The following is a 14835-nucleotide window of genomic DNA, read 5'->3' as shown; positions in this document are numbered from 1 at the left end:
AACTGATCTGGGAAATACATTATGATAATTCTTATAAGAAATAAATCTCAACTGGAAGACTGAATAAATTACCCAGCATTTCTTTTCTAGCTATTTAATTTCAGTGATCCATAGACCCAAAATCAATGTAAAAAAGCTCCTTTCATATCCCCCCCTCAGTCATTACTTTTTTCAGGCTGAAGATTCCTGGTCTACTAAGTTGATCCAAAGGAGTGAAATTATTTCTTATGTTGATCCCTCTTTTCTGAATCTTTTCAATTTCTACTATATCTGCCTTTTCGAGGAGGTCCAGTGCCATGCACAAACTGAAAATGCACACTGTGTTACAAATGCCCCATCCCTGGAGGCATTCAAGGTCAGGCTGGATGGGGGTCTGAGCAACCTTATCTAGCTGGAGAAGTCCCTGCTCACAACAGGGGGGTTGGACTAGATGACCTCTAAAGGTCCCTTCCAGCCGGAATGATTCTATGATTCTATGAATTTCACAGTCCACTTCACAGACAAGTAACACTACAGTTTATGACAAAGAACAAGAATTATGATTCAGTTGGCAAATCTACATTTACATTTCAATACCTGATATAACTTCAGTGCTCAGTTCAGTTTTAGGATTAGTTTTACGATTTGGAGAGTGGGGAGTAGTTTTTCTTTTTTTTTTTGTTTTGTTTTGTTTTTAAAGCTACGCTCAAGGTTCTTCAAACCACCATCAGAAACACATACATGTCAATCTCCTTAAATCCCCAACACACACTCACTGTCAGACTTGCCAGAACATTTCTGGTAATTACTGGGGTTTTGTTTTTACAAATAATCAGAATTTATCCTGTATCACCATAAAGCTCATATTAACATGACAACTTGTATAATACAATACCCATAATGGAAAAATCAAATCTGTTTTCGCTTTGGAAAAAAAAATCCTATCATACACTCTGGTTATTTCACACAAAAACAAAATAATCTTGGTTCTACATTACACACAAAGAAATTATTAAAAGACATAGACTGCACAAAAGAAATCAATTTGTACACAGGTGTCATACATACTGGCAAATAGCAAGCAGGCATTCTTCAATAGTGTCTCTTTGTGCTTTTGTAAGGGAACGTCCCTTGGATAACCTATATATTGTGTGAAGCATGGAGTCAACCAGAGAGGCATGATGCTCTGTTCCAGAAAAGAGGGGAGCACATCTTTTGAGTAATGGAAACACAGCTGTGCAAATATATCTATTTAGTGCAAGAGCTGCCTCTGTGGTACTTAGAGAAACCTGTATGAAGTAGTAAATTAATGTTAGTATCATATAGGATAAAGGTTACTGAATATGAAGTCTATAAAACATAATAATTAAATATTCCTTAAGTCCCCTTAGCAGCTAGGTGCTAACATGATATTCTCAATATACACATGAGGACAAAAGCTATTTTTTTTTAACTTGAGCAAATCCAAGCTATCCACTTATCTCCTGTCTCTTACCCCTCTGCACTCTGAACCAATAGAAGCAAAAAAGAATATTCAGCTTCTTTCTTTAAACAGGTTAGCAAAAAACATGAAGAATTACGTAGCACTTTTCCTCTCACTTAATTTCTTCATACCTACATAAATGAATTTTCAGTATAATTCTTGGAAGCACACATGAAATAAAAGTAATCAATAGGATTACTACAGTACATCCAATGTACTTACTGTATAATTAATTTAAGCCTATATTAAAAGTTTTTAAACTACATTACACTGTTGCTTCATAAGGTGGTACTGAATGTTTATGATCAGACTTAGGCACTATAAATTAATAGTAACTGAATTATTGCTGTTTGTGTTTATAGCAAGCCTATACTACCTTTTTAAGCTGTTTTGACTTAAAATTCTCTTTCTTACACTCACAGAGCCACTATATCAAGCCACTGCACCTAAACTCCATAGCAAAATACCTACTGTATCCAAAGAGGCAGAGGCTCTTAGATCTGGTAAAAATCCAACTTCCAGTAGGTGAAGGAGGAAGCTTTGGTCCTTAATACCATAGACACGGTCCAAGAAGAGTACCATGGGTGCTTTATGATCAGGACAGAAATTTGCAGACATGTCTGGCTCATTTACTGTGCCATCTACACAAATATAGAATGCAATTTTTAATAGTAGGTAACTGATAAAACAAGAAACACAAAGACAATGAAAGACACTATAATTACATTTAGTGTGTAAAATCACACATTCAATGACAATTATATTCTTGTTCAGTTTTCTTGTATACTGAAAAAGAATACTAAGTTTTTATTGTTTCAAAAGCCCTATTATTTTGCCATTTATTAATCTTTCACTCTGAAATGAAAGCTTAACAATGAATGGTAAAGTATTCTACTTGCTTCATTACTATTGCGGAGAATGTTTATAAGGTAAAATTAAAGATAAATATTACTGTACATATTAAAAAAATATAGTAACTGTGAAGTCAAAGGTGGTTAATTTTTGACTCGTAAACTAGACTAGAAAGAACATGGAATCCAAGGGGAAGAGAACAATAACACAGAAGTTAACTGTGTATCACACAAACCATCTCTGATGGTAAAGGGGAACAGAAAATTCTTGTGAAACAGAAAGAACAACAGAAGGAAGGGAAGGAGGGTAAAGTTATTTTGCCTTAGAAGAAAATAACAGACTGGTAGTTTACAGCCCATGGAACATGGAGAAAGCAATAGGAAACATGGGGACCATATGCCATAAATATACCTCATCTTTGGTTGAGTTTATGCTTTATAAAAAATTCAGTTCGTATAGTTATCTTGGAAATTACTTTGTGGAAATAAATCCACCCTGGATAACCATGTTGACCACTTCTAGGAAAGAATTAACAGTTGCATAAGAAATAAGAACACCGTCATCAATATATCTCTGCACTCTGAACTCTGATTTTGAATTATTTTTGAGTTACAGAGTAAAGAGAGGAAGAGTCTTCACTGAATTCCCTTCAACAGGTAGTGTTAAGAAGGTTGTTAGTTCTACTGACAAAAAACTCAATTTCAATCTCAGTGACAGGTAGCGATCCAGTAACAGATAGGGAGCTACGCAGCTTGATGGAGAAAGAGCAGCAGGTCCATGCCATGCCCTGGGTTCAGGTTTTCCATGGGTACACCATTACACAATGTTTGGGCCTTGAGAGTAGTGTCATTCCCCAGAAGTGAGAATGGATGAATCAGAGTAGTAAGAGAAACAGACAGATCCTACAGCAACACAGTAGCATAGCCTCAACTCCACAGTGGCAACCCTTGAGGTACTGAAGAAGGACATGTCCTGGGGAAGGGGTGTATCTACCTGGGAAGGAAGGACCTAATCTCTGAAGAGAACCACTCCCCGACTCTATGTCAGTATGTCCCATTGCACATAGGATTCTACTGTGGCAGACAGGGTCTCCAAGGATATGAAAAAGCAGGCAGTAGAAGTGGGAGACAGCTGTACTAGGCACTAAGCTGTGTGGCTTCATGATGTGTAAAAGGATTCCACGATAACTTGTCTATACCTTATATAAGGACCTTGTGGGAGGCAGGCAGAGATCGTGAGTCTCAAAGGTTGGGTGAGATAGTTGTGTAGAGAAGAGGGATTTAGTCAGATTGATTATAAAAGGGGAATTCTTTTGGGACAAGATGAACAAGTACAAAAATAGCCTTCACCTTAATAAAAAAGAAATCAGGCTTCTAGGATTGAAGATTAGAGGTCAGAGCGGAACATTATACCTAGAAATTGTGGAAAAGAAAACAGTTGTGGCAGAACACCTTCTTCAGATCAGGACAATCCCAAAGCGAGTATGTCTGGTTTTCATTTCTTCCGAAAAGGCCAGGGAAAAAATAAACAGCACAGTTCCAAGAAACAGGAAAGGCAATTAAAATGCAATGTGCATGTGCAACATTTTAATCAGGCAAGGACAAACAGGACTCTATATTGACTCACCAGTGACCTGGAGAAGGACGCAAAGAAAGAAGCATAGAAGTCTGTATACAACATTAAATTCTTCTGTATGGTTAAATCATTAATAAAACTGAGTGGGCAAAGTAGAGACTGCTGCACTTCAATGCAGACAACTCTAAGCTAATGCATCTGCAGACAAATAAGACATGCCTACATACTGCTGAGCTTGGAATTGATGTTACAAAGAGATCCTGAGGACATCATCAAAATTCTGTGAAACCATCAGCTCAATGTGTAGCAGTGACCAAATAAGTCAACAAGATATTGAGCAACATCAGAAAGGGGTATTCAGAATATAAGAGGGCATCATTTTGCTGCTATATGAAATACGAAATTGATATATAAACCAAACTATCATGTGCCCACATTATCAGTTCAACCTGCTCACATCTTGTGTACTTCCCACAGCTGTTGTCCGTATCTCAGGAGTACAGAACAGAGATGGCGAAGGTACACAGAAGGGCAGCTAAAATGATTCAGGCAATGGAGCTGTTATCTTATGATGAGAGACTAAGAAAAGTTGAGATTCTTCAGTTTGGCAAAATGAGGACTGAGAAAGGATATAACTGAGATTTAGAAAATTATTAATGTAGCTGACAAGGTGAATGAAGAACTGCTATACACCAAATCCCAAAATATTACAATTCACGGGTGTTAATTAAAATTAGTAGAGTATAAGTTTAAAAAAAAAAAAAAGATACGCTTAAAATGCTTCTTTATGTAGTAAATAGTGAAGTTCTGGAACTTATAACCACAGGAGTTTGTGGGTACAGATATTATTCTAAAGGGATTAGATACATTCTTGAACACCAGGTCCAGAAAGAGATATTAATGGGCAGAGAGGTACACTCCAATCTTTCTAAACAAATGACTGGATGATGTGGAAGTACAAAGGGACTGAGTCCAAGCTTACACATTCTACCTAAAGAGGCAGCATCTCTACAGCCACTGCTGGAGACAAACTACTGGGATGGACAGCCCATCAGTGTGATCCTGTAAAGTACTTATGTTTTTACATTCTCTGCTCCATAGGAGTAAGTATCTGTTCTACTGGAGCAGCTCTAATTGATATATATCTAATTAAAATCTGAAGAACAGTTCTCTGCTTGTACTCAACTCTAACAAAACTGCTCCATTTTACACCTAGAGACTTACATGCCAAAATATTTTTATAAAAAGATGAACTAGTCTAATAAAAGTATTGAAGTTACCTTTGTTAACTGTTGACAGCTTTAGTGGTATACTTATAATCCCAACCAAATCTTCAGTTGGCACTAGAGATCGAAGGATTGATCTGATTCGAATAGCTTCTCCTTTTCCACTTTGAATAAGCTGTTAGAAAAAGTTTATCAATCAAGAAATTTAGTACTGAAGGACATAAAAAAAATTTCCCCAAAATACTGATATTAATATGATTTCTTTCAAACACTGGAAAAAAATGCACAGAAGCTCAATTTATCCCAGCATTCTAATGAAGTTGTTGATTTTCAGCTGATTCTACTTTTGAATCTGTCCTCATTTTGGTAACATATCGATAATTTCACAGTATTATGAATTCCCAATAACACAAAAAAACTCCACACGGATAAGATTCCTAAACTAATCAGATAACATAATGAATCTGAAAATTTCTGAAAGACTCATGTTATTTACAGAACCTACAGTGCCAAGTTTTGAGCTTGACTCTTCATACTATGAACAGATGCAAACCTGTCTGATGTATCTATGCATTTTTCTGTTATTTCTATGCAGTAAAAATTTCAAAAGGCATTAACAATGAGGTGACCAATTCCTTTCAACTTCTAGCAGAAATTAGGTATTCACAAGGTATGTCTCTGAACATCTCTTCCAGTAATTTTCTTCACATGAAACTACTATCTCTGGCAACAGACAGTTCCATACAGCTTTATAGCCAATAAAGTTAATAGCTTTGGTAATAGTAGTAGGGAGGCTACAAGCCAAATTTCTTACTTCTTGTCGTATTGAGATACATATTGCATTTTCAGCTGGATTTATGTTACTAAAGAATTTTAAATATTGAGAAGCAAAGGTCAGTCTAACTAAAAACAAGTCTTGCATGTGGCTGTTACAGGCACCAGAGTCAACACAGTTATTTTACATTTTTTTTTTTTTTACATGTGGTATAGATACCATATTTTATCAGTGCACACAAAAGCAGCTCTGTATCACGTTATTATGAAAATTATTCTTATGGCTTTCTAGAGAACAGTAAAGGCCCAGTTTCAGAAATTTCATTGGTAGTATAAATGTGCAACACTAGTAATTCATCTTTGCTTTGATTCCATAGTCATATAAAAATTCTCAAAATTTTAGATAAATAAAAAAAGCATAAGGAATCAAAATACCATGATTCTTTATAAACAGCTTGCAGGGAACACATCTGTCTAGACACAGCAAGAAATGCAATAAAGTCCACCTTCTGAAGGGAAGAAGCCTTTGAATAGTTTAGACAAATATGTACAGCTCTGTTTACAAATCTCCTACATTTTCTGAGCAAGTGGCAAAATGAACTTACATGCATTTCTGGTGCACAGCGTCCAAGTAAATCTATGAGAGCTGAGTAAAATGACATGATTGCATTGCCCATGTGCACAATCTCCTCCTCTTCCTCCTCCTCCTCACTAAAAGGTAAACGATACCAGTGAGCATCTTTGCTAATGTAAGTTTATAGCTCCTCTCTCTAGCTAGATCCATGATCCAGAAACTATTAAACAGACAGACTAATTTCCTCTAATTCCAGATTACAGGGTTTTTATCCCTACAGTAAGCATGCAATTGAACAGTAATAACTGACTTCACATGAGCCTCTTTCACTTTACCTTAGCTTCATTCCACAACACCCTTCTCCTTTGCTTTGTCCTTCAGGCTTCTTCTCTTCTGTAACTCTTATTCCACTTTTATCTAGCTCGTCTTTTATGAATTCCATATGACAACTGCTTGTGGGTGCAAATCTCTAATGCTCTATGTTTGTATAATGCCTTACACAACAAGGCCTATTATCCATATATTGCAATCATGATTAAAACAGCTATTAAATCATCATTTGCCAAACATTCACATTTACTTACCCTTCTCTTTTATACACCTGGGAGGGAAGGTCATGAGTAGGATTCTCTGAGATCCTGATAGCTTCCTGCATAGCTGCCAGCAAACCATGTCCTCCTTCTCCCCTAAGGTCTGGTCCAAAGCACTCTGGCCGTCTAATGAGGAGCTTGACAACAACACTTGCATTTTCCTCAACACTTTCACCTGAGGACCAAAAAGCACTCTACATACTTTCTCCCCAAAAACATCCTTAAGTCAGAAGACAATCACATTTCCCCCTAAATTTTACAAAACGTAAACCAAATCCTTATCCTTACTTTTGAAAATAAAAATGTATCAAGTCGGCAGCACTGAATGTGCTTTATCAAAAAAATATGCCAAGGTTTAAAAGTGACAGTGTAGACTTGCCTTGCCAAAGTTTTACTACACTTAATCTAGAAAGGTTCACTTTAGAAGGTTAATTTGCTTTTTATGGCAAAGACTACTCTCTCTAGTATAAAGGCTAATAGTCCCAAGAGGAAAGAAGTCTGCTATTGGGGAGGGCAGGAAGGAAGTTTTGATTCCTGCCAACCCCCTCAGCCTCTCGCTGTCCCCTCTCTCCTGCGGGACAGGGAGAAAATAGCAGGAAGGTGTGACGACTTGTGGATCAAGATAACAACTGTCAGTAGAGAAAGCAAAAGCTCTGCATGCAAGCAAAGCAAAAAGAAAGCAGGGCTTTGGCACATGTAATGGTTGTTTGGGAAGACAAGCACCATAACCACAAACATCCCCCTCTTGCTCCTCCTTTCCTTGGGCTTTTGCTGAGCACAATGTCATGGTATGGAATATCCCTTTGGTCAGTCTGGGTCAGCTGTCCCAGCTGTGTCCCCTCCCAACCTCTTGCCCACCCTGAACCTACTCACTGGGGCCAGGGAAGGAGGGGAAGGGGCAAAGCAGGAAAAAAAAAAAAAAAAGAGGAAGCCTTCACGCTGCACAAGCACTGCTCAGCAACAGTCAATACACTGGTGTGCTATCAACACTGTTTTAGCCATAAATAAAAAGCACAACACGTTATGGGTTGCTGTGAAGAAAGTTAACTCCATCCCAGCCAGACCTAGTACAGGGCGTGAGAGTTAACTGATTTTTAATGGGCCAACTGAAGCAAGGAATGTTGCTTAACATTATGTCCTTAGTACTTCATCAGCAAAAAAAAAATCTCAGAGTTTAATCTTCTCAATATGACTAAAGAATAACAAATTGTATTTTAGGTTAAATATGCCTAAGAGTAAAATCTCCTGATTCTCTCTATTGCGTGTTTAAATATTCGTTAAATGTTCTGCTTGCTATTTAAAGCCTGAAATTAAATATTTCATCTTTTCTATATACAAAAATCACATTAAAATCAGTTTTAAAGGTGATGGCTTGCCTGAAACAACCCCATTTATAAGAGCTTTGAGTAGAAAAATGTATGTATATTTGAAAAGGGAAAAGAGTGGGTTTAACTATTGTATAAATTCAGTACAGGCAGACAGGTTGTGATCTAGATCCTTGCTAAATATAAGTCATTAGGAAAAGGAATCTTCATATAAATGGACTCTTTTAATGTAACTAACTGCTTCATGGACTGCAGTCAGTGGCATGTGAAAACATGATAGGAATAATAATCGGGTCAAAAGCTCAGCTTATGGTTAAATGCAACTGTTCATAAATTCACAGTAGTTACCTTATAAGAATACTAACAATCTGTAAGAAGATACAAAATTAATGGGACATGTAGGAAGAAAACAAATTACAGGAAAAGAAACAGTTCACAGCCACTGAACTTGTGATATCAGTAGCTTGGATCATCAGTACCTATATTTTACATGCAAGCTACAATACTAAACCGGTACAGAAATGCAAGTAGCAAGTTTGTATTAAACTGAATGTTAGAGCTTTAGCAGCCACCAAAAAAGTAGGATTAGAAACTGTGGTTCATCTGAGAACAGCAGTGGTGTTACCAGGGAGTCAGAGTCAATGGAAAGCAACAGTAGGTGATATAACTGGGACTGACTGGCTCTAGAGGGAGCAGCTAAACACTTTAAACATGTCAATCTTTTATTTTTTCCACTTAAAACACCAGAATGATCTTGATATGGAACACAGGATGAGAGGAAATGGTCTCAAGTTCTGCCAGGGGAGGTTTAGATTGGATATCAGGAAAAATTTCTTCACCGAAAGGGTTGTCAAGCACCGGAACAGGCTGCCCAGGGAAGTGGTGGAGTCACCATCCCTGGAGGCATTTAAAAGGCGTGTAGATGTGGTGCTTATGGAAATGGTTTAGTGGTGGACTTGACTGTGCTAGGCTTATGGTTGGGCTTGATGCTCTTAAGGGCCTTTTCCAACCTAAATCATTCTATGATTCTATTCCCTAACTACTGACTTTGCACAGATTCCATTTTGTTTTGTTTTTCTTCTTTCTTTCTCCTTTTCATTCACCTTCTTTTCATACCGCAGGGAAAAAGCAAGATTTTAAATCTTCAAGTCAACAATTTTAGTTTCATTTGGTTAAAACCTTCTACGTGAAGATTTTTAAAATAATGAATTAAGTAAAATCTAATCTCAAAAAAATTCACTACAAACCTCTCTACAGATATAGAAACAATCACCAAAACATGCACAACGTTTCGCTACAGTTACCAGATGCTCCTGAATCTTTGCATGATTCATGTATCTTTCGAGGAGGCAAACACAAAATCCCCTTAAAAATTGTAAGGGGCTCTTTGAATCCATATTGCAGAATAAAATAGCAAATACAAATAAAATTATAAAATGTAATTAATTTTTAGTTTAATAAAAGCATGACCAATGTTGTTTTGAGTGGCTCATACAGTTTAGAACTAGATGTTAAAAATTTATCTTAATTTGGGCAGTTTTTGACACACCAGTGATATGCTTTGTGAGGAGTGCAATTTAGAGTAAAAGGAAGCACGTATCAGCAAAAGCCCCTAGCAGGTAGTTTTAATTTAGAATGTGCAGGAAAGAAACTTACTTTAAGCACAGAGGTCAAATTAATCTTTAATATTGCTCTACTGAAGTTAATAGAAGTTTATCAAGAATTAGTTAGCCTGCGTTTTCAATTTACAATTTATTGTATACTGCATTTGCCACTAGAATCTTATTCTGACCTTCTCTGCATATATATTTCTTTTCCATATCTCTTCTGATGGGATACCAAACTGCTGAAAATAGCTTTAATGTCTGGCAGCCTGCTCTAATTTACCTCACAGGCCAAGTTAATGAAGAATTTTGCTTGAAGAAAGAAGTTTTGCTTATTCCAAGGATTCATTGGCCAGAATAAAAATTCATTAATGTGTTTACAAGTGTGTTTGTTGCCTTTATCTCAACAACCCAAATATTTTACTAATTTATATTTGTAGAGGGTAGAGAGAAACCAGTAATCTGATGTTCAAAAGTGCTGTCTCCAAAACTGTCAGAAGGTTTGAAATCCCAATCATACCTGTTTTTCAGAAAAAAAAGCAGCTGAAACACTTGAAACTAAAACTTACTTCTACTGATTAGCAGTCCATCCAGCAAAATTTACTCTTCATACTAAATAAACTATCACAAGTAAGATCAAAGTTATCTTCATCTCATTACACAGAGTACTGTTAAAATTTATTTATGAAATCAACAATGAAAAACACACACTTTTCTAACTCAAAGACTACTTGTTGTACATTTCTTATAGCAGTTTGTCAAGTTAGTTTAGCAGCTTGTTCAATAGCTACAGGCATCAACTAATGAACATAGTTCAAGTATGTTTACTGAACCAAAGAGTAAATAAGTTTATTGTTTCTGTTTCGGGTATTATTTGCTAATTTCAGACCAATAAATAGTATGTGAATAGCACAGCCAAAATCTAAAAATTTGACTGTTTAAAATTATTTCCCTTCTGGCTGTCCCTAGCTGTCCTTTTAAACACTTTCCATATTGGCAGACCAGACGGGTGGTGAACAGACCTCATCTAATCTCTAATCTAAATTACTAGTTTGATGAAAAAAAATCCACATGGACTGGAGGATGCTTTTTGTTTAGTGGCATTCAGATAACCTAAATTTGATTTTAGAGTATTTGCTTCAAAAATTTCAAAAGGAAATTGCCCATAGATGCAAGTATAAGATAGTTATCAAAGGAGAAGTGTACTTTACAAACACTGATACCTCAGAACTATGTAAACATGTGAAATTTGCTTTTAGTAATCCAACATGGCTTAATTACAAACCTCTAAATCTCCCAGTGGTATCATTGTCAAGAAAGGTCTAAAAATCAGTGGTCACTGGTTATATTTATAACCAGCATATTTGGTATATGTAAATACCACAGTTTACTTACTGAAAGAACTCCTAACAACATTTCCTACCTTAAGAGGTTACTCTATTACATTATGCAAGTTGCAAAAAGAGTAAGGAAAAAATGTAACTACCTATGAATATTCAAAAAATTACAATAAGCAGCATATACCAATAATCTTGTATTTGTAATGAGAACAGTATGCATTAACTTCTCTTCATCCATTAACACATTTTTATGGTTAGAAAAGTAATTTTAAGGAAACCTTTTGATGGAATTTGAATGCCAAGAAATTACACTTACTGTTTACAAAAACTGCAAATCTTAAGAATGACAGGTAACGTTCACCCTCTATTGGATTCCACCCAATGTCTGGATATCCTTTAGCCAGCAATACTGGACAACTCTGCAGGCCACAACCCGCCAGGTAGGTAACAACCTGCAATACAGAAGCAATCATTTATTCGTATGTTTAGAAATAAATTTCTAAAAGTAAGTATAAAACAAAATGAACACAGTCTTTTTTTTAATAACAAGGTTTTTATACACTAGGTGTTTCACCTGAGAAACTACCAACACAGCTCATTATTGCATCAGTCATAGTTTCTAGTTCTTGCTTTTCATGATGAAAAAAGTCAAGCACTCTTTATTTCTGAAGTTACCTAATTATATGACAACACAACAATACAACAACATGAACAAATGTGGAACGTGAAAAGCAGAATAAAATATTGTGAATTCAAATCTTTCTTCACAGTACATGAACAACAGTTAAAATACTATTTAACTTTAAAAATCACACCATTAACCATGTATAGCTAATCTGCTACAATAGCAAAATAAACATCGCATCAAATGTTTATTTACTGTAATTCCAATTTTAATAGATATGCAAACAATTACTTCTTTTCAGAAGACTGATAAATATCAGTAAACAGTTTTAATAGTCTGAAACCAGAAAGATTAAAATTTCTCCTAATATGTAAATTCCTAACACAGCATTTCTTATCAAGAGGAATATCTTTAAGAGAAATCTTTGAGAAATTACTTTGTTTTCCTTCCTGGATATACGAAGAACTTTCATGCCATTTTTTGAATCCTTTTACCCACTGTTTCCAGTTCATCCTGCCTCTCCTCAGATCTCTCTTTACTCCTAACCACTGTCAATGACCTCAGTCCTGGATTCAGTTTGCTACTGCAACTACCCTTAAAATCCCGTTCCAACTTCCCCTTTTTCAAATACCTGCCCTTCCATTCTCTTAGCTCTTACATCCATCCCCATCAATCTCTATGACTGATTTAAGCCAAAAGACCTGCTTCCTTTCTTCACTTTCTCATCTTAATTCTCAAATTTGTTACTCGCCAAACAACATTTCTTGATACACCTTTCTCCTGTTTCATGCCTTTTTTCTTGTCATCCTTCCTACCTGATAACAATAGCAAAAGGTTGCAGAGGATACAAAAAAAATCTCTTTTGCTGTGGTTCCACGAAGCGTAACACAAAATCAGGGAAAATACTGCTCAGTCAATCTTACCTGGAGATCATAGCCAAAAATGACTACAATCAAACTTACCCTTTTCCCTTATAGCACAAGTACCCTATTTAATGAATAGCTCAGAGTGATCACTTACCTTATCAAGATCTGGCTCCTCCAGAGCTAGTGCAAGCTCATTGTTGTCCATTACAGAGGCTGCTGCAACATCTAGTGGTGTTGAACCTCTCATTGAGGGAAATGCTGCAGAAGAAAGTTATACAATTAAAATCAGTTTGCAGTAATCACAGCCATGCAGCAGAGGGCAGCAATCACATTGGAATCTAGAACATAAATATATTAATAGTACGTTGTATGGCTGTTCCTCAGTCAAGAACATGGTTAACTGTTTTGAATAATGTTAATGCTGAAATTTTTTTCTGCCTTGACATGCGTATCTATAAACATACTCAACCACACTGGTTTTAAATGCAGATAAAAAAATCAGTATTAAAACCACGGCAAATCAGAGGAATATTATACTATTTCTTTAGCAGAGGAACGTTGTAACTATGTAATTCTGCACAACCCTATCAATTCAAGATTTTTAAAATACGCCTATATTCAGTTAGAAGAGAAATTTCAAGCTTCAGTGTTACCTGTTGTCTTTCTTTTAGTCTTATCCCATTTTTTGTGTTTAATATGGGCAAAGACAGGCATGAAAATGGTCACCATGAACAGCTGAAGCACTGTGAAATCACACGCTATCTTGCCTTGCTATACCCTATTAATATAGCCATCTATCTAGCCAAGACAATTTTCCTTGTGTTACAAAATACAATGCACACACATTAAAAAACATACATCCAGTGTTCCAAAGGAAAAATATGAAATTCACATCAGTGGTCTAAACCTTAGAGGGAAGGAACTGAAACCAGATGAAACAGGCAAGCACCATAAAGGGTTAATTTAATCTTAGATTTCCAATCACAAATATTTTGAATGGAAAAAAATGTCAAACTATATGGATTTAATTCTACATTTTTCAAGGTATTTAAAAACACAGATTTAGACTATTCTATTCTGTTTCTAATACAATTCACAGACACATAAGGATGACAGGAAAATGGAAAAAAAAAAAAAAAAGAGAGTGAAACCACAAAGTGGTTTAAGCTTCAGAGAGGCTTCATGACATGCTTCAACTTGCTATACAAATTAGATACTAATCTTGTGATATCACAATTCCTCCTGGTTTTGCTTTTAGCTGTTACAGCTACATGACGTACCCAGTCCAACGCTGCTGTTTTCCAGTAAGTAACTAAGATGCTCAAACATGGCTTTTTGGTTTTGACGACTAATTCGACAGAAGTAGCACAGGAATCGACAACAGCTTGCCACCATCTTAGGAAAAACGATCTGCTGAAGAAGAAAGTTGACAAAGCAGTGAAATATGTTAATTACCAATCTGTTCCAATTCTTATTCCTGCACTCCTAACAAGGAAAGCATAGTGAAGTTACCAAGGTGATAAGCAGCTGACAGTTGCCTCTCTTCTAACTTAAGAAAGGATCGACATTTCCTTTTAACTTTTGTATTCATTGGGCCATTAGGTTTAAAATGTTGAAAAATCATTTTTGTAGAGGACTATAGGTGACATAAGTGGAAAAAATTGAGAAATAATTCTCATCAAAGCAATTTGCAGACTAGTAAATGCAGTTATACAAAAACTCTATCTTAGCAGCATTACGATAACAAGCTCAATCCCTAGTATTAGGTCACAGCAGAATAAAGAATATTCAAGAAGCTTAGTTTATCCTCTCATATTACAATAAAAATACAGTGTTCACATAGACATTTCTACAAGACTCCTAATTTGTTCATTGCATAGGTCTGGTAAGATAAAACAAAACATTAGATTGCATTAATGCTTTTAAAACCAAACCTCCCCAACACTACCTCCTGCACATTATGTGCAAGGATTTCTCCTCTGAAAATAAAATAATTTCATCTGTAGCAGTCATGAAAGAGTG

At 35.9% G+C, this 14835-nt stretch overlaps 1 protein-coding gene across 1 annotated transcript in view; it reads right to left on the bottom strand.

The window, feature by feature from the left end:
* The window catches only part of LOC104157261 (ryanodine receptor 3), a gene marked incomplete at its 3' end in the record, with an annotated part of 118201 nt that overhangs the window by 48809 nt on the left and 54557 nt on the right, over positions 1-14835 (bottom strand). Inside the window, exons 29-36 of the mRNA XM_009694544.1 lie at positions 14094-14223; positions 12968-13071; positions 11639-11774; positions 7048-7228; positions 6495-6600; positions 5170-5290; positions 1934-2103; positions 1048-1268 (exon numbers count right to left, since the gene is read on the bottom strand). Coding sequence (XP_009692846.1) covers positions 1048-1268; positions 1934-2103; positions 5170-5290; positions 6495-6600; positions 7048-7228; positions 11639-11774; positions 12968-13071; positions 14094-14223 — 1169 coding nt within the window. The remainder of the gene's footprint in view (positions 1-1047; positions 1269-1933; positions 2104-5169; positions 5291-6494; positions 6601-7047; positions 7229-11638; positions 11775-12967; positions 13072-14093; positions 14224-14835) is intronic.

Source organism: Cariama cristata, unplaced genomic scaffold, assembly GCF_000690535.1.
Source record: "Cariama cristata isolate BGI_N322 unplaced genomic scaffold, ASM69053v1 scaffold5922, whole genome shotgun sequence".
Lineage (NCBI taxonomy): Eukaryota > Metazoa > Chordata > Aves > Cariamiformes > Cariamidae > Cariama > Cariama cristata.
The sequence above is the reverse complement of the archived record's forward strand: the minus strand, read 5'-3'. Positions and strand labels throughout refer to the sequence as shown.